General features: G+C 41.8%; 1 protein-coding gene across 11 annotated transcripts in view; it reads left to right on the top strand.

Annotated features, from left to right (window-relative positions):
• Positions 1 to 24,018, top strand: part of fam184ab (family with sequence similarity 184 member Ab) — a 189,140-nt gene extending 165,122 nt beyond the window's left edge. For 5 of the 11 annotated variants that reach the window (XM_078212733.1, XM_078212732.1, XM_078212727.1 and 2 more), the window contains 4 exons: positions 1,169 to 1,286; positions 2,789 to 2,893; positions 3,079 to 3,287; positions 23,323 to 24,018. In XM_078212733.1, the coding sequence (XP_078068859.1) occupies positions 1,169 to 1,286; positions 2,789 to 2,893; positions 3,079 to 3,287; positions 23,323 to 23,410 (520 nt within the window). In that variant the 3' untranslated portion in view covers positions 23,411 to 24,018. Of the gene's footprint in view, positions 1 to 1,168; positions 1,287 to 2,788; positions 2,894 to 3,078; positions 3,432 to 5,553; positions 5,717 to 14,781; positions 14,860 to 23,322 lie in introns of those variants that run through there. The other 6 variants (XM_078212730.1, XM_078212728.1, XM_078212723.1 and 3 more) reach the window with 5 other exon arrangements.
• The last annotated feature ends 3,483 nt before the right edge of the window (positions 24,019 to 27,501 follow it).

Raw genomic sequence — 27,501 nt, 5'->3', positions numbered from 1 at the left:
ACACCACAGCTTCACAGGCCATATAAGGTGTCACCAACCTTTGGGTCACATTGGATCTCTGCATTCTCACAAGCCAACTTCGCTCTCTGTCTGCTTTCTGCAGCTTTATCTTTTTGGAGTCTCTCTCTGCTCCTCACTCTTAATTTCACTGATTAGGATCTGTTTTCCATCCCTGTCCTTGTTCCTGAACTTCATAGTCTTCCTGCTTTCAGGAACTTTGTTCTATAGTACAGGGCCTGCTCTCTGCAATCTCTCTTCATGTTCCTGTTTCACCAGATTCTGTGAAAAGCTCCTTAATCCTAGGTTTCACTCTTTCAACTGAAATTACATTGCTTTTGTTTCATCTTGCGGCCCCTGGTTGCTAGGCAACAGCCCAGTTTTTAGATACCATGTTTGCTTTAGCATTGTAAAACCTCTTCAAAAATGCAGGTATCTTTTAAAGTGAAAATAAGACTGAAGTTCTTAATGCACAATTGCAGAAATATAAATAAGCTTAAACCTAAAGCCATATCTTATTCCTATCACCCACATAAATAAATATAAATTACTTAAAACTATCTCTATTTCCTTACAAATGAATTTTGCCTTTCCTAATTTATCTATAGCCTCAGTTTAGTTTTACTTTTGATCCACAGATTCAAAGATCTGAGGAATCTAGATAGAGTAGTGGATAGGAAGGCCCTATTCCCCTTGGTTGAGGGGACTAAACTGTCTGGGTAGACCTCGCAACTTTGGTTTTCTTTTAGACTTTGAGCTTATCTGCTGATTTAGGGTAAGATGTTGAAGGTTTTAAGGGGATTGAAAGGGGTTTTATTTTTCCCCAAGAGGCTGGTGGGGCCCTAGAACTTGAAAGGGAGGTAGAGGCAGTTCAAGTGCCATAATTTACAAGGTGACAGATCAAGAGCTAGAAAGTGGAATTAGGCTGGATATGACTCCTTGTCAGTCAGCACCAACACAATGCACTGAAAGGACTTGCTCCATGCTGTAAATTTCTATGATTCTATTAAATGTATCAAGACGAGAATGGCTTTATAGGCACTTTGGGGTTATTTGAATCTCTGATTTTCTACTTATGCAAAATATAAAATTTGGATTTAGCAAGTTCTAAACCAGCTGAATCCTTATCCTTCAAATGAAAACTTTGATAAATATGGTTGTATTGTTCTAGATTGGAAGAAGCTGATGAAAAGTACAATAACAGAGAATCAAGACCAGAGGACCTACAGCTGATCACTGAGTTAAAGGAAATGATCTCGGAAAGAGACCAACTCACAAAAAAACTAATGGTGTGTATTTATTAGCTTTAAATTAAGGGTCTGACTTAAGCAAAGAAGGGTAATTGGCCATTAATTAGCTCATTATAGTTTCATAGACCTTTTTGCACAAATCATTATAGTTTATAGTTAGATTGAAAGAAATGAGGCAAGGTTTTGTTTTTTTGTTTTTTAAGTCTAACATATATTGAACTTGCAATGTTTAAATTACTGCTGACCAATAGATGATTTTTAAATTGAATTTATTTCCAGTTATTCATTGGAAAAACTAAAACCATTGTCTTTCATTCCCAACGTAAGCTTCATTTCCTACCCACTAAATCCAATGAGCACCACCCACCTCTCCCCACTTTAGCTGCCTCATGCTCAGCCCATCTGTGGCAGAAACCATTATCCATACTTTCTTATATTCAGACTTGGGAACCAACAAGCAGAAAAGACCTACTTGATCTCATCCTCACCAATCTACCTGTCATACATGTATCTGTCCATGATAGTATTGATAGGAGTGACCACCACACAGTCTTTGTGGAGACAAAGTCCCAGCTTCACATCGAGGATACCCTTCATTGTGTGTATGACACTACAGCCCTGAACAAATCAAAGAAAAGACTGTTTCAGGCCACCCATATTCCAACCTTCAAGACTATTTCCCGCAGACTACCTCAAATCACCTATAAATGCTGTGCTTACAACCTGCATTGCCTCTTTATTAAGTAATGCCTCAATTTTAGGTTTCTCACCCTGATGTTCAAACTCCTCCTTGTATTCACCTCTCCTTTTCTCTGTAACCTCCTGCAATCTTCCAATCATCTCAGTTTCAAGATATTTCCAGCTCTTGTTCCGTTTCTGCCATAAATGGGGATATTTACAAATTGTTGCCCAGTGATTAGCTTAATTCAGAACTCCACAGGTAATAAAGAGTTCTTGGTATACAAATAACAAGACTCAGATGGCATCCAGACATGGGCTGACAAGGTGCTTTTTTGGCTGGCACAGACATGATGGGCGGGCTTTTCTGGACCTTCCTGCTGGTGGGATGTTCTGGCCCTGCCAATGTCAACAGGGATTTAAATGAATTACTGCATCTGCCATGGGAAAACCTGCGGCAATGGGGCTAAAAAGTTTAGCTGGATGGGCTGAATAACTGTTCCCTACTTTTTCTCTAGTTCTATGGTTCTAAAAATGTCTGCTTGATCAGCAGTCCATCCACAGACTTAACCCATGCGCTCCCTGTTTTGGCTGCCTCACCTTGAGTTGATTAGGCCCTAAACTCTGAAATTCCTTTCTAAAACATCTCTATCTCCCCCTCAAAATCATATTTAACCTTTTAAATTTTAATTGACTGAGTTTTTAGTCACTGCCCTAATATCTACTCCTTTGATTTGATAATTTTTGTGTATTTAAGCTTTTGTGTACTACTTTGGAATATTGTACTATGTTAAAAGATATCACTGCAAAATGTAAAACAAAATTACAGAATGCACATTTTAATATTTGATTATTTTTAACAGGATGACAAAAAATTTTACCAGCTGGAACTGGTGAACAGAGAAACAAATTTCAACAAGGTTTTTAATGCTAGCCCTAATGTAGGAGTCATCAATCCTCTAGCTAAGGTTTGTTTCGTAAGAATATTTATTTTGTTATCTGCTCAGTAGCTTGTAGTCACCTATAGTTTGTGCTTACTATGTTCAAGGTGAGTAGCTTTAATCATCGATATTCACGCTGTAGATTTATTAAACAGATTAATAATGAACTTTCTTCGCAATATTTTTGTTAAATTTTCCCGTTTCTATTGCAGCAGAAGAAAAAGAATGATAAAATTGCCAATCGCTTTGTCAGTGCCCCAAATCTAAGTGCTTTGGAATCTGCAGGAGGGGGAAATGGGCAACATCAGCAACACAACCGCCTGGAACCAATTCCAAACTCCCCCGTTCATGATATTGGGTTCAATAGCAACAAGCCTCTACCTCAGCCAGTAGGTCCAAAAGAGGCAAAAAGGTTTCTGAGGTGAGCATCCACCTCCAGGTTTATAGCATGAAGAGAAATCAAGTAGGCTAGGCCTTTATTTCCTCGAGTTTAGAGGAATGAGAGGTGATCTCATTGGAACATATAAAATTCTTAAGGGGCTTGACAGAATAGATGCTGTGAGAGTGTTTACCCTGTCTGCCTAGAACTAGGGAGTCATAGTCTCTGATTAAGGGTTGACCATTTGGAATGGAGATGAGGTGAAATGTTTTCTCAGAGAGTTCCTGAATCTGTGGAATTCTCTATTCCAGAGAGCTGTGGATCATTGAATCATAGAATCCCGACAGTACAGAAGGAGGCCATTTGGCCCTTTGAGTCTGCACCGACAATAATCCCACCCAGGCCCTATCCCCGCAACCTCACGTGTTTACTCTTCTAGTCCCCCTGACACTGAGGGGCAATTTAGCATGGCCAATCAATCTAACCCGCACACCCAGTACATTCAATAGAGCAATGGTTACATTTTTTGATACCTAGGAAATCCAAGAATATGGTAAGAAGGTGGAGTTGAAATAAAAGATCTACTATAACCTTAGTGAATAGTCGAGTGGGCTCAAAGTACTCATGCTCTTATTCATAGAGGTGATGGTACATACTGGCCATGATCCAAAACTATGCTTTTTTACGATTCAACATTCAATTACAGAAGCTAGGAATAGACCAGTCTTTAGGATGGATCAGTTATTGATTTCAAGCTCGTATTTTGCACTTGAGGTGTGCATTCCCACTTGTTCTGCAATTAATGCATAAATTTGAAATTAACTTAATGACTGCCTTCTAGTAAATGTGCAGGCCCCATTTATATTGTTACTTTAATAGTCTAATGGTAACCACATTTAATTTTAAATTGATTTGTGTTAAGCCATTATTTCAATAGTATATGCTGATTTTCTTTTCCTCTTTAACTATTAACCCTTCTATTTACATTGGTTAGGATTTCAAGTGTAACCAACATGAATTAGTGTAAAATAATGTTGATTCTTGTATATGAATTTGACATAGGATGAGACCCTCTTGGTGGCAGGAGACGGCGTGCCGTTCATTGGCAGCAGGATCTTCTGGTCCCGCCATTGTCAATGGGAATTTCCGTTGAAGCCACCCCATGTTGACAGGAAATCTGTGGCAGGGAGGCACTGCCGGCTGGACCAGAAAATCTTGCTGGTGTGAACAGCGAGAGAATTCTGGCTGTAATATTCCACTTTTTAAGATGAACTACCTTTTTCTTTTGGATAAAGTTTTTGTTATTAAGCAGGGCTTTAAATGTTCAGTGAAGAGATTATGCTGGAATTTTTAAACCTCTCTGAAAACAGTTCTGTAATTTTATCTGCATTGACGCTCATAGCCCTATGCAGTATTTAAACAGCAGAAGGTTTAGCTCAGATAGTATTACAATGGACACTTTTAAAAGTTCAAAAAATAGCATGAACGACCACAATAATTGTCCATGCTGATACAAATCCACCATTAAAACTGTGGAATGCAATGACTGACTGTTGTGCAACACCAACTCAATTTTAATGAGACCCAATGTCCACTATCTGTGGAGCCTTGAGCCTTACCGTTCTGGTGCAGTTTGCATCTTTCGCTGAATCACTGTCTTTTATTTAGATTCATATTTACCTGAAGAACTACGGTGAATTTTAAAAAAACAGTGACTGTTAAAGATGAATTTAATTGGAACATTTTAATCAAGTTGGCAGTAGACTTCATTTCAAGTATAAAACTATTCCAAATTTGTACCAAAGTTGGCATTCTCAGTTTCAGTTAAAACAAAGTATTAACTGAAATATTGATGCATCGTGTTGCACTGAGAGCTAGATGTGTTCTTTACTCCACTATTTTAATTCAGCATTTTCTTATCCTACATCTATATTTGCACAATACTGTCACTGGTCACTGCATTAAATGTAAAGGGCCTTTTGCCCTTTCTCAATATCATCATCCAGGATAAACATGCACCAAGTAATTGTGAAGAGAGTTTCCAGGCACCATAGCTGATGCATTGTAGTTTAATTTGCTGGTTCGATGCATATAGGAAAACATCTCATACATTCAGCAAAATGTGGATACAGCCAAGCTTGACAAAGGCACTTATAAAAATTCACAGTAGTACCTGGTCTGTCTCTGTTGATGTCAGTCTCACATTGTTACCACTGAGTGTTAAAATGAGACCTGTATGTGACTTGACACATGGTTAATTCAAAGACTTGTGTCTTTGAGAACGAGTCATTGTTTGTTGTTTTTCCAGCAGGAAGAATGGCTACTTGGAGGTGTGAAGTATGCTATAGCATAGATATGTGCTAATGAGTCTCCTGTCAGAGAATGGTTGGTGCATGGGTTGCAAGAAAATTTGATTTGTTATTAAGAGGTTCCTTATTGACCTTTTAAGAATACAGGCTACACAGAATTTCCTGATAACTAGTGGACTAGATCCATTGGGATCTCCTCCCTATCTTCAGTAGAAAATGTGGCAGTTTTGACTCTCCAGGTAGTATATTTTGAGAAAAGTTGTGTTTAAAACAAAGACAGTGGAAGATATTTACAGTGTAGGGTACTTCCCTGAATAGTATCCTTCTCATTTAAAATTGAGTGAATTATATCAGACTTTTTCCAATGCATTTTCTGATAGATTATTTTTAAATGAAATTATATGGTGTGTATATATATATATAGTGCCTAAATTTTATCTCGGGTTGCAGATCATTTCTTTCTATCAATTGTTAACTATAGCCTTTAGCCCAGTGGTTTATGTCTATATTCCATGCCATTAAAGCTAGTTTTCATAGCTATATTTTTTGTCATTGTCAACCAAATTCTATGAATTTAAAATCAAGTGATTATAATGTGGCCAAGTGAAAAATGATCATCAGAAATCTGAGCACTGCAACATATTGTAAATAATCAGCAAAAGCAAGCATTGTCTATACAAATTATTCATAATTGCGCAGGAACTTCTGCACCAGTTTTTTTTAAGGTTTACATATGTTTATTTTTAATATATTTAAAAGCAGAAAAGGGAATCTTGCCGCTTTATCTGAAAGTACTCATACTCAAAAGTATGAGTGCTTTCACTTTATTTGCTGTTTTATATTTATTTTTTGCCATTGATTTGTGAATTGGTCTTGCTTTAAGTTAATTTCTTATCATCTGGACTTTTGTTGTAATGGCTTACCGTATCTGTATCTTGCTCTGTTAGGTAGCTACTGCTTGATGTAAAACATGCACTTTTTAGAGTATACACTTTTTTATTTTAATAAATATATTTTACCAAACCAGCTGTTGTTTTGTTTCTGTGCTTATGTCTGTAGCATGTTAACCACAGCATGTTGGTGCACTAATTAAACACTATTTACCCCTATGAAGAGGTTTTAAACAAATCTGCATGTTATCTTTTACTTTGCATTTTTGTGTTGCATTTTGTGTAAGTTTTCTGTATTTTAAAATTATGATTTAGTTCAGTTGAATAAATTTTGGTTCTGTGTTTTAATGATTTGTAATTTACATTACTTTTTTGATCATTGGATAGAAATTATCTTGCAGAAACAGGCCATACGGATAATTCCACATTGTCTCACACATGAAAAGTAATAGATCATATGGATTTGAAACGTTAACTTTGTTTCTCTCTTCACAAATCTTCACAGACCTGCTGAGTTTATCCAGCATTTTCTGTTTTCATTTCAGGTTTCTAGCATCCACAGTATTTTGCTTTTATATAACTTTAATCCTATGCCTCATCTGCCCCATATCTCTTACCCCCTTCTCTTCAATTTAACCTGCTGGCTAGAATCTTGCTGCAAAAATAGCAGAATGTTCGCAATGCATGCCATTCTCCAGAAAATTCTGGGGCATAAGAAATATGTTACAATTTGCAAATCTCCAGGACCTCCTGGTCGATTTGTGCCACTCCATCATTTGCTTAGCAGAAATTTCACTTTATCCTTAACCTTATTATTGTTGCATTTACATATTAATTGCCCTTTAAACCTGCTGAAGAAAGGTTGGGCTTGAACTGAACAGCATAGGTACCTTTTTATGTTGTGGTAATTGATAATGCAAAGTCAATTAGCAACCTTTCTAGTCCAGAAAGGGAAAAATTGAAACCATTCAATCTCAATCCTGCACATGATCAATTGTGATGAGATTTTGATGAATTTTAAACTTATTTTTTATTTTTCTTTGTTCCTTTGCTTTCTTTTTTCAATCCAAATTTATTTCCCTTCCTGCAATTGATTTGAAATTGAATTAATCCACTGTACTTCATTCACATCCTCTCAGTTATTTTGTTTCTTTTCCAATCCTTTGATTTCATTACACTGTGCTCTCAAGGTGCCATCTTTCAAGTGAGATGTTAAACTTACACCCTGTCAGCCATTTTAGGATGAACATGAAAGTAGGAGAGGTGTCTTGATGTCCTGCGCAGCATTTATATCTCCACCAACATAACTAAAACAGATTATTTGGTTTAATATTTATCTCAATACTCATGGGGAACTAAGCAGCCAAATTGTGTGATCCAAGTAAAAATAGTGTACACTTCAATTGGTAATACATTGAAGGCTGGGAAGCATTTCAAGATCTCTTAAGGTTGTAAAATATGCTTTTGAATGCAAGTTTTCTTTTACATAAATCCTTAGTACCCTTCCCCATTCAGAGCTTTTCAGGATGATCAGTTTCTGCGATGGCTCGGGTTCAGATTGGCCAGGATCTTCTGCTCCGCTCTTATTGGGTGTGAATGGCGACAGGAATGGAAAATTCCATGAGAGGCCCAAATCTCATTTCACACTGTGTAACAGCATGACGCGATTGTCACTGCACCCCCCCCCCGCCCCGCCCCACCACGCCCCACCACCACCACCAGACCAGTGGTGTAACCAGATTCCCAATGTTCAGTGCCGGGAACTCCATTATCGTAAATCAGAATAATTATCAGGCCCCTCCTCCTGATATTCCCTCCCTCCGTTATATTATCCATTCATGATGATGTGAATTATCACTGGTCTCCCATGGTGTGCACCTGGCAGGCAGACCTGCCAGAGGACCTCAGGTGAGTGCATCGCTCGGGGGATGGTGGGGGACAGTGTCTTGCTGGGAGCCAGGCAGCAGTGGCGGAGGTGGGGAGGGGTGTTGTGAGGGGGGACAGGGTATTCTATTTTTACTTCGATGTATTGGGTTGGCCTTTTAAAAATAGCGCCCCATCTTTAAAACTAAGTTGCTGAGGCCGCCCCAGTAGCGTAACTTCATAGGACTGGCCCTTGGACTTTTGGGGGGAATTTTCCTGTCCCGCCCGCCATGGGAACATAGGGGGGGGGGGGGGGGGGGGCAGACCATGCAAAGGTCCGTTGACCTCAGGTGGGGGATTTTCCAGTTTTGGGGCGAGCACGGCCAGAAAATCTTGCCCTTTTTCTCTTAAGTTTTTAACAATACGGCAAAGAAAGTCACCATTAAAGCCAGCAGTTCAACGCCACTTTTCCCGCTGGATGTGATGCTCTGTATAAAAAAGGGAAAATTGCACCCATTATCTTTGATAAGTGAAAATATGCAAAAATTATATGTTGTTTTCTAACTTTGCGCCCCTGACAGGAATTGTTAGCCCTCTTAATTTGAAATTTAAAGTGCCTCATAGCTCAGTTAATACTTAATAATTTGGAGAACATTGGACTGACGACTAGAGTTAGATTAAAAACAAGCATTCTGTAACCAGAAGAAAGTGAGGTGACTTAATTCCAAACAATCATCATGGACTGGATTCAAACTCAGATTTTGTTACCAGACTTCCTCATGACTTGTTCAAGAACAATATATCATGAAAAGGCCACAAGAATAATTGAAGTTTGTGTTTAGAGGAATTTCTCTCTTTTCCTCCAACTAACTTCCAAGAATTCCTGAATAATGTTATGATTGCTTTAGCATTTTCAGTATTTTTTGCTTGTTTATGCATCAAGGGTGAAGAAAAGCCATCATGTCTCCCACAAGATCTGATCCCTACAGAGGCTTACACCCCACCCACCTCCAATCTCCCTTGGCCTGTTCAGTTCCCTTCTCCCTGCACTCCCCCCACTTTCTGAGATCCCCACAAAAATCTGATCCTGGATTTCTGGAATTTAGACTTGGGGATGGTTTGCAGTTCCAGGCCCATCCATTCTAGCTTCTGGAGTTGTTGGGACTCAGGAACAGTTGACTAGAATGGCCCACAGGTCTCACTTGGAATTCCCACGATGCGGATTTCCCCACTTCAATGCTACCTCATGCCCTTATGATTTTACCATTTTTGTGATAGTCAAAAGCACCATCTTCAACAGATAATTGCAAAAGCTTTTAGTACAGTTCTAGGACCCAGCATGTCTGGATTGCAGTCTGGTTTCTGATCATAGAATCCATAGAAACCCTACAGTGTAGAAGGAGCCCATTTTCACCCTTGATCCTGCACCGACCACAATCCCACCCAGGCCCTAAACCTGTAATCCCACGTATTTACCCTATAATCCCCCCTAACACTAAGGGGCAATTTAGCATGGTCAATTAACCTAATCTGCACATCTTTGGACACCATCCTGCCAAAATTATTACAGGAGTCCTTCAGAATGACCACAGATTTAGGATGCCATTGTCTAATGTTATGTTGTTCCTATTGTAATATCTCAAGGCGACTCAATGTGGCAAACAATTAACTGAAGGGTTTATGATGATAAGAACTATATAAACGAAGGGTTCAACAACACAACAAATGCAGGTGTACTCCTACCAACGTCCTGACTCTAACTGAAGCCCTCCAGCCTTGCGACGGCTCAGCCTCACTCACGATTGGCCCATGTTCATGCGCTCATGCTCCATTGGTCTGATCCAGTCACATGGCCCGTGAAGGATCACCCCTTAAAGGGGCTATACTATCACATCTATCTTTAATTATATTCAATATGCTGCTCCATTACAAATCACATTTTTGTCAACTTTTGTTGGAGATGCTCACATTAATTTTTGGAATGATGCTGTTACAACCTAAATAGAAAACAGTGACCTTTATTTAAAAGTAGACAAAATGTAAAATCCCAGTTATTAACGAAAAGAATGAAGCTACAGGGTGGTTAGACAGGTTGGGCCTGTATCCTTTGGAGTTTAAAAAACTGAGAGGTAATCTTATTGAAACATACAAGATCCTGAGGGGTCTTGGCAGACAGAATGGATGCTGGGAGAATAGGATCATTGAATCCCAGCAGTGCAGAAGGAGGCCATTTGGCCCATCGAGTCTGCATTGGCTCTTCGAAAGAGCATCTTACACAGGCCCTATCCCCGTAACCGCACGTATGTACCCCACTAATCCTCCTGACACTAAGGTCTTGGGACACTAATGGGTAATTTAGCAGGGCCAATCCACCTAACCTGTCCATCTCTGGCTGTGGGAGGATACTAGAGGACCTGGAGGAAACCCACGCAGACACAAGGGGAATATGCAAGCTCCACACAATCACACAAAGCTGGAATTGAACTCCGGTCCCTGGTGCTGTCAGGCAGCAATGATAATCACTGTGTCACCGTGCTGCCCAATGTTTCAACTTGAGGGAAAATCTAAAACTAGGGAACACAGTTTAAAAATAAAGGGTCTCCATTTAAAAGAGATTCAATTTTTTTTTCTCAGAGGGCCGTTGGATTTATTTTTTTCCGGACAGCAATAAAGACAGGGTCACTGAGTATTTTTAAGGTAGATATATACTTGACTAGCAAGGGAGTCAAAGAGAGGTAGATAGGAAAATGGGGTTGAGGTCATAATCAGATCAACTATGCCCTTATCAAATGGTGCAGGTTCAAGGGATCAATTTGGATGGATGTGAAAAGAATTTAAGAAAATAATTTACCACTGGCACAGTGGTACTGGCACTGCTGCTTTACGGCACCAGGGACCCGGGTTCAATTCCGACGTTGGGTGACTGTATGGAGTTTGCATGTTCTCCCTGTGTCTACATGGGTTTCCTCTGGGTGCTCTGGTTTCCTCTACAGTCCAAAGACGTGCAGGTTAGGTGGATTGGCCATGCTAAATTGTCCCTTAGTGTCCCAAGATATGTAGGTTCAGGGGATTAGTGGGATAAATATGTGGGGCCTGGGTGGGATGGCTTGTTGGAGAGTTGGTGCAAACTTGATGGGCTGAAAGGCCTCCTCCTGCATTGTAGGGATTCTATGATCAGAGTTAGCAAAGCAAGCACTATTACTGTGCTATATTCTAATATCCAGAATTAACATGAGCTAAACATAATCAACAGGCAAATTGTGGTTGATTATAAACTGTAAATTGCAAAATAAATGGCAGGTGCAACTAAGTCAGAGCTTGCAAATTGGCTCAGCAGTACTCAGATTTTGGTGATTACATTCAGTCCTTCAAAAGCTGTCTTCCTAACAAGGAATTTTGGCTTTCTCCCAGGAGCTATTGTTTGATCTTGCTACTGACAGCAATGCACAGCTAACCCAAGTTCTATGTGGGCACGATATCCAGAGCAAATGGCACACATTGGCAACTTACTCAATTTGGTCTGGATGGGGGAGACCCATCAGTGTTCTCTTCCAGTAATAGAAACAGCTGGAGCAACTTATTCTCAATTTCTAACTCTGGACTGTCTTCATAGATTCACCATTCTCTGGGTGAAGAAATTTCTCCTCACCTCAGTCCTAAAAGGTTTAACCCTGATCCTCAAACTATGACCCCTAGTTCTGGACTCCCCCACCAGTCTTCAGCTTGCTTGTGCTGCGTCAGTGGGTTCAACAGCTGCTGTTGCTGCTTACACTGATCTGCGTCCTTTTTTGTCTTGCAAAAAGCGTTTAGTTTTGATTTTCCAACCTCAAACCGTTTTTGGTTTCCTTTGTGGCTGGGAAGTTCAGTTTCATTTCTAGGTGTACCTTTTCTGCTTTTTCAGTTCAGTTGCTGTTTGGATCGAGGATCTTCCTCAACAATAGGCAAATTAAATTTTTTAAAATCAGTTCCCTCACATTGCTTCAGATTTCCTTCCAATTCTGTAACTGATGGAAATCTCTACTATGTTGGACTCGACCTTGATTTTTCAGCCTGTGGAATCTGTCAACAAATTGAGGAAGGAACAGTAAGGGCAAAGGACATTAGAAACGCAAGACAGATGGGACGTACAATTCAAATCACATTTTTTCAGGGCCATTTATTCTTGCAGAAACAATTTAATGGGAAGGTTAAATTGTATGATAAATCAGATTCTCATCAAGACCGGCAGCTGCTCCTAGCTCAGCCATAACAGTGTAGAGAAAGAACACTTTAAAGCGAAACACCTTAACAACAGGACCCGCACAACTGGCATTTCATGTTAAAAACAAGGAAAAGCTAAACATGGCTGATATAGTGTAGTTTTCAGATCAAGGATGCTGGACAAAGTTTGGAATCTGTGTGACTATTTGATAAGGTCATGGTTGAATCTTAGTGTACCCCTTTCTCCAATAAGCGTGCGCACACAGATGTCCACAGTTTGACTTCAAAAGAGTTTCTGTGATCTAGTTTCTAGCTATCATTTCAACAGAAAGCACAAAGTAACTAACTCTGCCCCAGCAGAAAAAAAGTGCATAGAAACTACGGCAAGATTCTCAGCCAAAATGTCATTTGAGTAAAATGTAAACCATTCTGAATGTTTCTCCTCTCTTCCACAACTTACCCGTTGCAAGAAATCATACTCAGCTGTGCTCAAGGCAATTATCTCCTTGAGCCAAGAAATGTTAGTTCCTTCACAAAGTTAGTGGCATTGTGCCTTTTTACATCACAAAACAATTTTGGAAAATTGAACAGAAAGCCACTCAGTCTCAATTTGGCATATGAAGGATTAAAGGGTTGAATTATGAGGAAAGGATGCATAAAGTTGGTTGCATTCCCTTAAGTCAGTCAGTGCAGGTGATAAGTTTTAAAGACCGAATTGGGGTCTTTAATGCGGGTAAGTGTGAAGTATGTGCACTTTGGGAGAAACATCATGGAGGTACAGCATAATCTAAATGGTCTTTTTTTTGGGGGGGGGGGGGCACCAGAATAAAAAGATCTGGGGTGGATATTCACAAATCATTGAAGGAAAGTTGAAAATAAGAACAATTTGCACTTATATAATACCTTTAACGTAACTAAGAGTTCTAAGGTTCATAAGATTGTAATGAATTAAATCTTAATACTATGCCAGAGAAGGAGATGGCAGGGCAGATGATGACCAGAAGCTTGGCCACAGACAGAAGTTATGAGGAATGAGTTAAAGGAGGAGAGAGAAAAGGGGATTAGGCACGGTGACTTGATTTTTGGCTGGTGCAGATACACAATGATGTGGAGATGCCAGCGTTGGACTGGGGTAAACACAGTAAGAAGCTTAACAACACCAGGTTAAAGTCAAACAGGTTTATTTGGTAGCATAAGCTACCAAATAAACTTGTTGGACTTTAACCTGGTGTTGTTAAACTTCTTACTACAGATACACCAGGCAGAATGACCACCTCCCATGTTGTAAATTGGTCTACATTCTCAAAATATCTGAAAAGGAGGAATGTGCAGGCATGTGGGGAGAGGGTAGGAGAGTGTAAGTACGTGAATTGTTCCTTTGGAGAGTCAGCATGAACACAATAGGCCGAATGCTGTGACGATTCTGTGGTTCCATACAGAGGCCTGGATTTTACCGACAGTAACGCTGTCAGTGCTCACCATCATTACTCCACTGAAACTGACAACAACTTCAGGAATTCAAACTGGTGCAGAATAATGTGAAAATCCAGAAGTTGCTGTTCTATGTTCCTTCAGATGATGCACTGTAGAGGTTCCCAAAGACTTCCATCTCCCTTGCAATTGTGAATTGAGAGAAAGTTGTTTGTCTTCCTGTAAATACCCTGGAAAAAGTTGCATCTTGTTGAATCAGAGGTAACTGGGTATTTACTAGTATGCTAAATTCATAATTAGCAGCCTTACTGGGTCTGAAAAACAAATTTTATATTTGGAGGATGTCAAATTTCTCTAAAATAAAAAATTATACCTATATTGAAAGCACTTTTTTAAAAAGTCTTTATTTTAGCTTCCACCTTAACATAGTTTCTCTTTTGTTTAATTTCTGAAGTTTCAAATTAAAATGAAGGATGTTAAGAGCTTTTAACTTTCAGATTTTGTGTGCCTAAATAATTGTTAAGTTGTCTCGTTGCTAGCTGACATTTCTGCCTCTGCCCATAAAGATACCCCCTTGATTTGATGTCAGACTTAAACAGCTACGGGGAAAGTGAAGTTGTTGCCACAATACATATTTGTGGCCAACTTTCTTTGAGGCCAGTGATAAAAGCATCCTGTTTCATTGCTGACTGCAAAATCCAGGCCAAAAAAGAATTATGTAGGAGCTGAAAGCATGACTGAATGGTAAAGCATTTTTAAAAATACATTAATGGGATGTGAAAGTCACTGGCAAGACCAGCATTTGTGGCTCATCTGAATTGCTGTCATTTTGAACTTCTGCAGTCCGTATGGTGTCGGTGCACCCACACTGTGGTTCGGAAGGGAGTCCCGGGATTTTGACCCAGCAACAGTGAAGGAATGGTAATTATATTTCCAAGAGGGGAACTTGCAGGAGGTGGTGTTCCCATGGGTCATTGCCCTTGTCCTTCCAGGTGCTCCAGGGCGGCACGGTATCACAGTGGTTAGCACTGCTGCTTCACAGCTCCAGGGACCTGGGTTCGATTCCTGGCTTGGGTCACTGTCTGTGTGGAGTTTGCACATTCTCCTCGTGTCTGCGTGGGTTTCCTCTGGGTGCTCCGGTTTCCTCCCACCGTCCAAAGATGTGCAGGTTAGGTTGATTGGCCATGCTAAAATTGCCCCTTCGAGTCCTGAGATGTCTAGGTTAGAAGGATTAGTGGGTGGGATATGGGGATAGGGCCTGGGTGGGATTGTGGTCGGTGCAGACTCGATGGGCCGAAGGGCCTCTTTCTGCACTGTAGGGTATCTATCTATCTATCATATCGAGTTTGGATGTTTGGAAAGTGCTGTGGAAGGAGATTTGGTGAATTGCTGCAGTGTATCTGGTAGACTGCTGTACATCGCATTGTTTGTTTAAAGTGGTTGATAGGGTGCCGTTCAAGTGGGCTACTTAATTGTCCTGCATGGTATGAAGCTTCAGAAGTGTTGGAGCTGTGCTCATCCAGGCAGGTGGAGGGTATTCCATCATATTCCTGACTTGTACCTTGTAGATTTGAATAGATTTTTGGGAGGCATGAGGAAGTGACTCACTGCAAAATTTCCAGCCTCTGATCTGTTCTTGTAGCCACTTTATTAATATGGCTGGTTATGTTGAATTTCCAGTCAATGCACGTTGATGGGGGAATTCAGCTGTGCTTTAAACATCGAGGAAATTGGTTAGATCCTGATTTATTGGAGATGATCATTGCATAAGTGTCCTTAACAGACAAAAGGGGGCAAACTTACCAAAAAAATTCTAAGTGCCGAACGAGCTTGAAAACGGGAATCGCGCTTTTTTCTGGGTGAATAGAAAATGGAATGTTACCTCACTCTGTGAAAAAAAATGCAAGATCTGTTTCCTGCCAGCAGGGGGAGGGGCATTGCGCATGTCAATCACTGCCTCTTCCAGCAACCACTGGCCTCAGCGGCCGATCGCTGCCCCCCCTCTTGTTGCGGTCCACAGCCGATCCCTCTACCCCTGTATGGGCAATCTGATTCCCCCACACGCTCCCCCCCCCCCCCCCCCACCAACTATCATAGGGCTCCACGGCCAATCCAAACCCCTGCACACAGGCTGTCTGATCCATCACCCCCCCAACCCCCCCCCCGCAACCCCGTGCACGGACCAATTGATCAGCGGTTGCAGAATACGCAATGTTCCGCATGGGGCACCATCCCCTCTGCCTCTGACTTCCTGGGTGAGCCTCAATGGCTTCTGGTCCAACAGGAAGGGGGGGGGGGGACATCTCATCTGGTCCCCATTGATGGTAACCATACGTGATCCGCGCCGGTGAGGACATTCACTGGTGAGGCCTCAGAGGCAAGTGACCTGGATCTTTGCATCTTGTCTCACTTGTAATACTTATCATAGAAATCATAGAAACCCTACAGTGCAGAAGGAGGCCATTCGGCCCATCGAGTCTGCACCGACCACAATCCCACCCAGGCCCTACCCCCACATATTTACCCGCTAATCCCTCTAACCTACACATCTCAGGACTCTAAGGGGCAATTTTTAACCTGGCCAATCAACCTAACCTGCACATCTTTGGACTGTGGGAGGAAACCGGAGCACCCGGAGGAAACCCACGCAGACACGAGGAGAATGTGCAAACTCCACACAGACAGTGGAATTTAAATATTACAATCAGCCTTGCAGCCGTCGCCAGATATCTGGTGCCGGTAAGATCGCGAGAAGTGAGAAATCGGGTGCAAACCTGATTTCTCAGCTCTCTCATGATCTTACCAGCTCGTCCCGCCCATCGACCAGTGAGTCAAATGGTAAGATTGTGGCAAAAGTAGTGAATTTAGTGAGATCTCCCTGCATCTGATCAAAAGCTCAGAAAATCTGGCTGACAGGTATTTCTACAAATGAGGTTTTTTTAATTAACTCACTAGAGTGAATGCGAGCAGGCTTTTTCCACTGAGGCTAGGGGAGAAAAAAACTAGAGGACATGGGTTAAGGGTGAAGGGGGAAAAGTTTAAAGGGAATATTAGGGGGGGCTTCTTCACACAGAGAGTGCTGGGAGTGTGGAACGAGCTGCCAGATGAAGTGGTGAATGCGGGCTCACTTTTAACATTTACGAAAAACTTGGACAGGTACATGGAGGAGAGGGGTGTGGAGGGTTATGGTCCAGGTGCAGGTCAGTGGGACTAGGCAGAAAAATGGTTCGGCACAGCCAAGAAGGGCCAAAAGGCCTGTTTCTGTGCTGTAATGTTCTATGGTTCTATGGATGGTGCCCGTGGTTGGTAAGACCAGAATTTATAGTCGTTCTATATTTGCCCATGAGGTAGTGGTGAGCCACAAAAATGAATATAACTGAATGACTTAGCAGGTAATTTGCAAGTGCAGTGAAGAGTCAACCACATTATGCTGGGTCTGAAGACACATAAAGGCCCAACTTGATAAGGATGGCAGATTTCCTTCTCTAAAAATAATTGATCCAGATGGGTTTTTACTATAATCTAGTAGTTTAATGGATTTATCTGAAATCACAAGCTTTCAGAGCACTGCTCCTTCGTCAGGTGTCGTGAGACCTCTCATTTTGTCCACCCCAGTCCAACACCGGCATCTTCACATCATAGTAGTTTAGGATCACCATTATTGTTGCTTGCTTTTTATTTCAAATTTATTTAATCAATTGAATAAATTCCACAACTGTCAGAGCTCCAGACTTCTGGATTACTAATTAGGGAATATGACCACTATGCCGCAACATGAGGAATTAAGTAGAAATAACATAACCACTGTCAGTTGCGATTTGCAACATTTTATGAATTAAGATTAAGTCTGTATAATCAGTACCATTCTTGCGATGACTTACACAGACCTTGGCTCTGGAAATTTGACTGAAGACGTTTCCTCAGGTACCCGAGTCCCTATTTTTACCATTATTCAGAAGACATTTTTGTATGTGGACCTAAAGCTGCTTTTCTGTTTATATGTTGCATTGTGTTACACTTTAGAGCCTCTCTACTTTGCTTTCTTCCTCTAATACTCTCCTTAAAAATTGCCCCTTGACCAAGCATTTGGTTATCTGACCTAATATTTTTAAGTGGCTTGATGTTTTGTAATGCTCTTGTGAAGCACCTTGGCACCTTACATTAAAGGTGCTATATGAATATAAGCTGTTAGTGATTTTTATCACTGTTTAACATGTTTGGTTTTAAACTAATGCTTCTTTCTCCACTTTGATTTTTTCCCTTCCCTTTATTTGGATCTATTACATACAATGCACAAATAATTATGCAGGTAATCTCATCCCAGGCGAGCGTTAAATCTACTCTAATCAGCTGTTAAAGGAACATGAACTCAGTCAACCATTTGTGTTTTCCTTGACTGGAATTGCAGAATGCATTTCATTAATGTGGTACGTAGTATGAATTTGTGTCCATAATCACAAAGTTTCCATATCCTTCCTGTCACACAAGTGATAAGATCTTGTAGTATTGCTGCCCTTAATGTTGTCTTATGGACTTTAAGATAATTAGGATCTCTCTGCTTACTTGCTTCTTAAAACCTACCAATTTGACCAAGCTTTTCCCTGAGCTTCCATGTGGCTCGTTGTCAAGTTTTGACAGGTAAATGTTTTTGTGATGCACCTTGTGATATTTTGCTACATTAAAGGTACTTAATATAAATGAAGGGTATTATTACCCTGCTAACTTCAGTGATTTATGAATATGGACATGGGGTTTTCCGAGCATTATCCCACCGAAGAAAGAATATTTTTGAATTTATACTGTACCTTTTTTGACCCCATGATTTGTCCAGGATATCTGTTTATTCTTTCATGGGATGTGGTCGTTGCTGGCTAGGCCAGCAATTGTTGCCCATCCCTAATTGCCCTTGCAAATGTGATGGTGAACTACCACCTTGAACCTTTGCAGTCCATCTGGTACAGGTACCCTCAGTGAAATGGAATTCCAGGATTTTGATCCAGCGCCAGTGAAGGAACAGCATTGGTAGAGAGAGAGAAACACAGTTCTGTGGAAGGGTCATATGGACTCGAAACGTTAACTGTGTTTCTCTCTCCACAGATGCTGCCAGACCTGCTGAGTTTATCCATCATGTTCTGTTTTTATTTCAGATTTCCAGCATCCGCAATATTTTGCTTTTATTCCAGTTATGTGATATTGGTTTCCCGTCAGAAATTCTCAATATTCGGGCCAGTGAATCACTAGTTTTCTCATCAGCAATGCTTCAAAGTCATGAGGAGTCTGGACAGAGTAGATGGGGCAAAACTGTTCCCTTTGGAAGGACTGGGAATCACAGGACACTGATTTTAAGGTGAATGAGGAAAAGCTAAAAGTGAATAGGGAGAACTTTATTTTACACAGTGAGTTGTTTGGATCTGGAATACACTGCTTCAGCGTCTGGTGGCAAATTCAACTGTGATATCCAAAGGAAATTGGATTATTATTGGAACAGAAAAAATGTAGGGCCAGAGGTAAAGGTGGGGGAGTGGGATTAGCTGAGTTACTCTTGCAAAGAGTCAACTTGGATAAAGCAGCCTCCTTCTGTGTTGCAAACATCTTGTGATACCCTGGTACATGAAATATAGGGGGTGATTCTCCGGCCTCCTCAGATGGCCAGCAGGAATCCCGATGAGCCGGTGAATGGGCCATTGGCTGAAAATCAGGATTCCCGACGGGCGTGACAGGTCTCGGGATTCACCCGCCTGCCCGCCCTGATCGAGCTCCCACCCAGAGCTGGCGACAACCCGATAATTATGTGAACCTGCTAATTGAATGTCATTAGCAGGTTTGACAGGTCATTCACCAACCTCCTGCTATTCACCCGGTCCCCAAGGGGGAACGGCACCGGTGGGGCTTTACATTTGCTACACACAAGTGGCTCATGGGACCAGGGAGACATTCCAACCCCTCAGAAGCGAGGGATATTCACCCCCCCACCACTTAATCACTGGGCACGCCCCCCCCTCCCCCCCCCCCCCCCCCCCCCGACACTCACACACACACACACACACACCATGCAGGCATGAGGGTGACCCAACCCAACACCCCCCTCAGGCCCCTTCCCTACTCAGCCCACCTTCAGGCCATCTGCCTTGGCAGTGCCAACAGTGCACTGTGTCCTACACTTTGGTCTGGTGCCTTGAGCTCCGAGGGGGATTCGAGGAGTTAGGTCCAGTGGCCACTTGCCCCTCTGCTACTGCCAGGCTGCAGAGGAAGGGTCCCTGAGAGATCCTGGGAATTGAGTAGGCTCGGGCTGGGGGTGAGGGGTTGACCTCACCACTCTCTGCCAGAATGGGGGTGTCGTGACTGGACTGCCCCTTCTAACCCTGGCAGACCTAAAGATCACCCCTGGCATGGTGATTTCAGGCAGCCTTGTGATCAACATAGGCAAGAATGCAGATCAGGTCACTTTAACCTCCATGTCCCACCCCTCCCCCTCCCCCATCACGGGGCAGGATTTTAAGTCATTGTGGCGTTATAGTCAGAGACTTTGGACGGTTCTGACTTACTTACCCAGGAAATGTTAGTCAGAAAAATCCTCACTGCCGAGTGTGTATATACCTGACCATGTCCCCAATCATTCACACTAACCTCCCCAACCACCCCACGGTCCCCCCGACTCTCCCCTCGACCCTGATCAGGAGGTTTGGGCCAATGGTTGGGAAACAAATGAGCAGATCGGAGGTTTTGAATGCACACTGTGACCTTGAGGGTCACTGCCTCTGTACACCAAAAAAACTGCCAGCACAGTTTTGTCCATTCACTTTAAAGGATGGAAAAGTATGGGTTATGTTCCTGTGAATCCCCATTATGTGTAGCCAGTGAGTGAGACTCTCTGCCAACAACATGCAGATTGACCCAAACTTAGGAAAGCAACTGAAAGGTTGAGCTTTACGTTCAATAGGAATCTCCTGGCAGATATTTACACAGGTTCTGGAGCAGAGAATTGACCCTTTTTGGTCTCTGAAACTTTAATTTGTTTCTTTTTTAAATGGTTCTCAGACGAACTGACTGCATCTTGCTTTGACATCTGGATAGTTCTACAAACTGTATGAGTTTCCCATTTCTCAGGAAATTAGTTTGAGATATTAGCTGCTTTTTAAATCCATTTATAGGAACTTCCTATGCTGTTTAAAATTTATGCCAATTTAAGCCTTATACAGGCACATTGCTCCTGATATTAGCTCAGGGGCAGAGACAGGATCAGGGCGCTGTTTTGAAATTGGGAAACATGGAAGAATGGGTTCCTTACAGTTTCTACTAAATTTAGCAGCAGGATCTGATTCACATTTCTCCATCTCCATTTACCAACTTTAACCAGCCAGAATGTGATGCTTGCTGGGTGAGTGGGGGTGGGTGAGGGACATTCAGCACCAGGTCCCAGCCAGCGAGTAGAGAGAGTTGATTTGAGGCTTTGGGTGAGGTCGGATGAGTTGGTGGGGTCAGAGGGGCCCTTGGTATTAAGGAGAGATAGGAAGGGTCTGGAGGATGCGATCATAAGGGTCAGTGGGTGTCGAATCATTGCGGGTGTGGGGAGGGGTGAGGGGGCAGGGTGGGAATGGCAAGTGATGCCAGCAAACTGTATCCAGGCAGGTAAGTGGAAATCACTTGTCCTCTGGATCCAGCAATCATCTCCTCCCTTTTGTTGACATCTTTCCCGAGTTCTGAGGTGGTTGGCGAACTCAACAACTCCCACTTTCTGAGGTAGGACCCACTGAGAAAAGTCCAAACCCATTCTGATCATGCCAATGATCATCTGCTAAAACAACCTGAGTGAGTATGAGCCATTCTTTTGGGGAAATTTATGCATTTAGTCAGTATTATTGCCTTAACCCGACATCTCCCTGGCTTGAACACTTGGATTCTAAATCCTTAACCAGGTTTTTCACTAAATTGTATGTGTGGGTTGAATATTCTAGATATGCTCTTCCTGATTATTTAACTTCACGTGAAAAGCTGCCTCACAATATTGTGGTTGATCTTGGTTCCATATTCACTATTTGTTAGCTGCTCTGATCTCATTTTTTGTGCATGTTTTCATTACTTGGTAGATTTGAGGCCTCGATGCCACTTAGTCCATTGAAAGATATTGATCAGAATAATGTCTTGTGCACAAAACTTTGTTATTCAAATGCAGGAAGATCACCAGGTCAGTGCCGACATATTGATCCAAATCTCTTGAAAGGACATTGGCCTAGAACGTCTGGTCAGTGGTAATGCTGGACACATTGCCACTGCTCATGATTTTACTGACCTGATGATACTGCCCATTTCTGCCAAGATCTTCCGATCTGGCTGAAGCAAAAATGGGCAGCGCAATGTCACCAGGGTAAGTACAGCAAGGGTAGTAAAGTTAGGAAAAGAAAGGACACAGTAGTTCCCATATTCAGGTAAGTTTTTAAAGGCTGAACTCTTTTACTGAATGAGTATGGGTTAGTGTACGAGTGAGGGAGTGAATGGGTGGATAGGTGACAGGTTGAGTGGGTGAGGTGGGTAGTTGGGTCTGGTTAAAAAGGGTAGTCGGGTTTTCTGGAGGTAGGTGGATCAGAGAGGCAGGTCGGGAATTCGCCAGGTGTTTGGGGGTTAGACAGGCAGGTTTTTTGGGGGGATGGGGGGATGTGATAATTTGGAGGGAGAGTTTGCAGTGCTCAGTTGAATGACCAGCTGCTAGCTCAGGTATTTTAAACTGTCTCACATAAAAAATATATATATATTTAAGTCCTGTGTATTTAGCCCAAGTCTCCACCCTGAACTCTGGGTCACAGATATTCATGATGTGGAGATGCCGGCGTTGGACTGGGGTAAACACAGTAAGAAGTCTCACAACACCAGGTTAAAGTCCAACAGATTTATTTGGTAGCAAATAAATCTGTGGGACTTTAACCTGGTGTTGTGAGACTTCTCACAGATATTCACAGACCATTGGAAGGTTAAACTCCCTGGACAATTTTCAAGTATGTTTGTGTGTTAGGACTTCTGCAGTATCCTGATGCACATTTCCCAATGGATGCTCCATCTCTGACAATCTGCAGTCAGGAAGATTTGGGCTAATGTTCCATTGTGAAGTGGTTACAGTTTCTATTCGATTTGATTTATTATTGTCACACGTATTGGTATACAGTGAAAAATATTGTTTATTGTGCATTATACAGACAAAACATAGCGTTCATAGAGTACATAGGGGGAGAAGAAAAGGAAAGGGTGCAGAACATAATTCCTATTGCGGAAAATGAATTTTTTTCCAGAGGATGCGATGGACGGTGCCAGTGGAAATAATTAATGAGGTCACAGATGTCTTTTGAACTGTCATTGTCCAGTTATAAAAATGTTTTCTTTTTTTTAATGTAGCCCTCCGCCGATGGAAACCACTCTAGTCACAGAGTCTTCATCTGATCCACAGCATGAGGAATGGTTTGCAAGATACTTTACATTCTAAAACTAGCCAAATTCCTAATGGATCTTTAAAACCGCATAGATCTGCAGTACAAGCATGATGCTATAAAAATACATTTTTAGCACAGTTTAATATATTTATTGTGACAAAATCTTTGAAAAAGCATCAGTTACAGCATTAACAGCGCTAATTGTGAGGACTTGTGTTATTTGCCTGGGTCAGTTTGAAATGCCATCTAGGGCTTTAAAGAATCTGTGTAATATTTCCAACAGCATAAGATGTAAATTATTTTCTTTACCTGTTAATTTAAAATTATGATTTTGGACTCCTTGCGTTCCTTACCATTTCCCAATTCAGAGGTTGAAACAGGTGACGTTCTTCCAAATCTGTCACACATCACTGGCTCGTAGATAGGTTAAAAGTGACCTTCCCTATGATTTTCCTTTGCCCCCTTTGGGAGAAATACCTAGTACCCAACTGGCATCTTCTCAGTACATATTGACCCCTTCAAAGTTACACATATCATTTCATGTACAAATGTGCAATATGTTGAAATATAATGTATATGTGAAATATAATTTGTATTTTATCTTGGGATGTCACATTGTCTGAAAGTTTGTATTGATTGCTAAATAAACTTTTGTTCCTGTAATGTAGAAGTTTGCTTTTATTTTGTTCAGGATTATATTTATTGCAGGAGCCATTCATGAATTAACCATTAGCATTGCTTGACATTTGGATTTTATGTACTGTTTGCTCATTCCAGTTCATTGGAGCAGTCTAGTACTCAGAGTGCCATTAAAATGTGCTGCATAGCAAATGCAACAAAATAAAACATAACATTATCAGGGGTAAAGTGACCTCTTGAGTTCTTTGCAGGCTGAATGGAAGAGCCTTACAACAAATGCATGTTGAGCACTTTTCATTTAATCTGAAGTACAGCATTCGGTTGCGGATCCCAAAAGAAATGCAATAACAGCCAGTACATAAAGCCACAATTGTATGGCTGTCACTTCAGTCGCAACCCTTTAAATCTGCTGGCTCTAACTCATCGTCCAAGCTATCAAAAATGTGCACAAATGTTTTGGCTTGTTTTAACAACCACACCTTTCCACCATGAGGAGATGATGCAGATAGGCAAAGAATATTGTTTATTCCTCTTTCAGTGGCAGCTGAGCCCTGGTTGATAGGGTTCCGGGGAAATTATGAGGAGCAGGTACAACTGAAGGTACCATCAGTGTTGCAGACTGGTAGTCTCCTGCAGAAAAGCTGTGACACACTGCCAATTCATTCTTCACAGTTGGAGTTTCTCTGTGCCTGCTGTTTGCGATGCAAGACAATCGGCCCTCAACCGCATTAATTTAAACTAGTCAGAGATTAATGCCTCAAACAATCAGTTAATTTATCTGGTATGACTGATTTTCTGTTCCGTTTCCCTGGGAGTGTTTAGTGCTGGCAATAAATCTACAGAAAAATATATTAAGTTGTCTTTTTCAGGACAAACACACAGAGAGAAAGAGAAATGTTATCCTTTAATTTATAATGGTAGTTAAGTGTCACGATTGTCCAGGAAAAATAATAGTTTAATTTTCATGATACCAGCCGGGAACCAGCAGATGATCATGAGGAAATGACAGAGGGTGGCCTGGGTTTTTCAGTGGCGAAGGGATAGCGCAGGCTGCTGACCTTGAGGCAAGCTGCTCTCACAGATTAGCAGATTCTGTCTGGTTGATTTCCCCTATTACAACAACAACATAATGTTGCTGCCGTAGCCGCCAAAATAGTAAGTGAATTAGGCCTTACCTTACCGCTCTTTAATACTCCCCTAAGCTTTGGGTTCTCCTCCCAGGCCCCGAGCTTCATCGCTGCCGGAAAGTGTAGTCAATTCATCCAGCTTCCTAGCCAATATTTATAATGTCTTGAGCAAAATAAAACATCCCAAGGTACTTGACGGGTGCATTAGAAAAGAATGTCACAAAACCACATATGGAGATGGGCCAGATTGCCAACAGCTTAGTCATGGCGATAGGTTAATTTTAAGGAGGTCTTCAAGGAGAAAAGATAGAGAGGTGGAGCGGTTTTGGGAAGGAATTCCAGAGCTTCAGGGTTTTGGCAACTGAAGGCGTAGCCACCAGTGGAGGAGGGATTAAATTTGGGAGTGCTCAAGAGGCCAGAATAAGATGGATGCAGATATCTCAGAGGGCTGTGAATGTGGAGGGGGCGATAACAGAAAGGGATGGGACAAGGCCATGGAGGGATTTGATGAGAATTTTAAAATCAAGATGTTGCTTAACTGGAAGCCAGTGTATGTCAGTCTGCCAAGACAGCAACAGGCGAATGGGATGTGATGTGAGTGAAGGCATGGGCAATAGAACTTTTGATGATCTTAAGCTTGCAGACAGTGGAATGCAGGAGATCAGCCAGAAATACCTCAGTATAGTCAAGTCTAAAGGAGTACGTTGGTATAGTCAAGTCTAAAGTTAACTAAGACATGAGGGTTTCAGCGACAGATGAGCTGAGACAGAAGCAAAATTGAGTGATATCAGGGAAGTGAAAAAAGGCAATCCTAGTGATGGATTACAGCATGAATTTCATTCTGGCACTATCTACAAGGGATGTCTGGCACACAGAAACAGTGAAGTTGTCATGCAGTATGACATTGAAGTTTCCATCAAATCACTGATTGTTGCAGTGGTGAAGATTGCAACAGCACGATTTGGAGGATCAGGGGTCACACTAGCAATGCCTGGATTTCCATGCTTATAATGACATGTATTCAAACGCTAGAAGTTGCTGTGATTTTACTCAGTAATGGCAGCAAATGCTGACACTTCCACTGTCATTACAAACAAACATTCTGGCCTACTCTGTCCCTTTAGTTTTCATTGCATAAATGCAACCTTTTATGAATTAAAGAAAAAGGAAAAAGTTTAAAATTTATTTATTAGTCACAAATAAGGCTTACATTAACACTGCAATGAAGTTGCTGTGAAATTCCCCCAGTCACCACATTCCGGCACCTGTTCAGGTCAATGCACCTAACCAGCACGTCTTTCAGACCGTGGGAGGAAACCTGAGCACCCGGAGGAAACCCACACAGACATGGGAAGAATGTGCAGACTCCACACAGACAGTGACCCAGCCGGGAATCGAACCTGTGTCCCTGGCGCTGTGAAGCCACAGTGCTAACCACTGTGCCACCATGAGATTTTACTTAAAATTGTATTTTTAATGAGAAAAGGGTGTTTTATTATAAATTAATTTCCAGAGGTGAGCATTACTTCTGTGGAATCTAATATATTGCAGCGTAGTGTCTTTTTCTAAACCTAGGATTCTACTTGCTTTATATTGTATGATTTTTACAGGGATTAGAAAAAGTGTGGGGGTGGGGTGATGACAGAAGTCCTGGGGTAACAGCTTGGAATACTGATTTGCGAGTGGGAACCTAGGGGACTGCTGAACTACCTGCCTCTTTCTCTTGGACTACCTAGTGGTCACCAATTCCTTTCCTTCCTGAAATCTCTTCAGCTGCGGTGTGACTACTTCTTTAAGTGTTCTATTCACGATGCTCTCAGATTCAGAGATTCTCCACAGCATTCCCCAACCGCCATTCCAGCTGTGAAACCTGAGCTTCCAGGAGCTGCAGCTGGACACCCTTCCTGCACACCTGCTGGCCCCACGCACTGAAAATGTGCCCGGCTTCCCACATACAGCAGGAGTTGCAAACCACGGCGTGGAGCTCTCCTATCATGGCTGAACCCTTTAAATTTCAAGTTTTGCAAGACTTTTAAAAAACAAAATAAATGAAATACGTGGCTGCCCTTGTTTGAACAATTACTTGCAATTTAATATAGTTTGAAAATATCCACCTGGAGTTACTCACTAAACAGCTGGTCCAGTTGGTCACTTTCTGAAACTGCGGCGTCACCTCAGAACGCCGCTGTCTGTCCCCGTACTATCATTGATTTACCCTGCCGCTGCCGCCAAAAGGTTAATTGAATTAGGCCTTACCTTACCGCTCCTTAATACTCCCCTAAACCTTGCCCCCCGCACCCCCCCCCCCCCCCCCCCCCACCCCCACCCCCCAGGTCCGAGTTTAATTGCTGCTGAAAAGTATAGTGAGGTTATCCTGC

Source organism: Mustelus asterias, chromosome 5, assembly GCF_964213995.1.
Source record: "Mustelus asterias chromosome 5, sMusAst1.hap1.1, whole genome shotgun sequence".
NCBI lineage: Eukaryota > Metazoa > Chordata > Chondrichthyes > Carcharhiniformes > Triakidae > Mustelus > Mustelus asterias.
The sequence above is the reverse complement of the archived record's forward strand: the minus strand, read 5'-3'. Positions and strand labels throughout refer to the sequence as shown.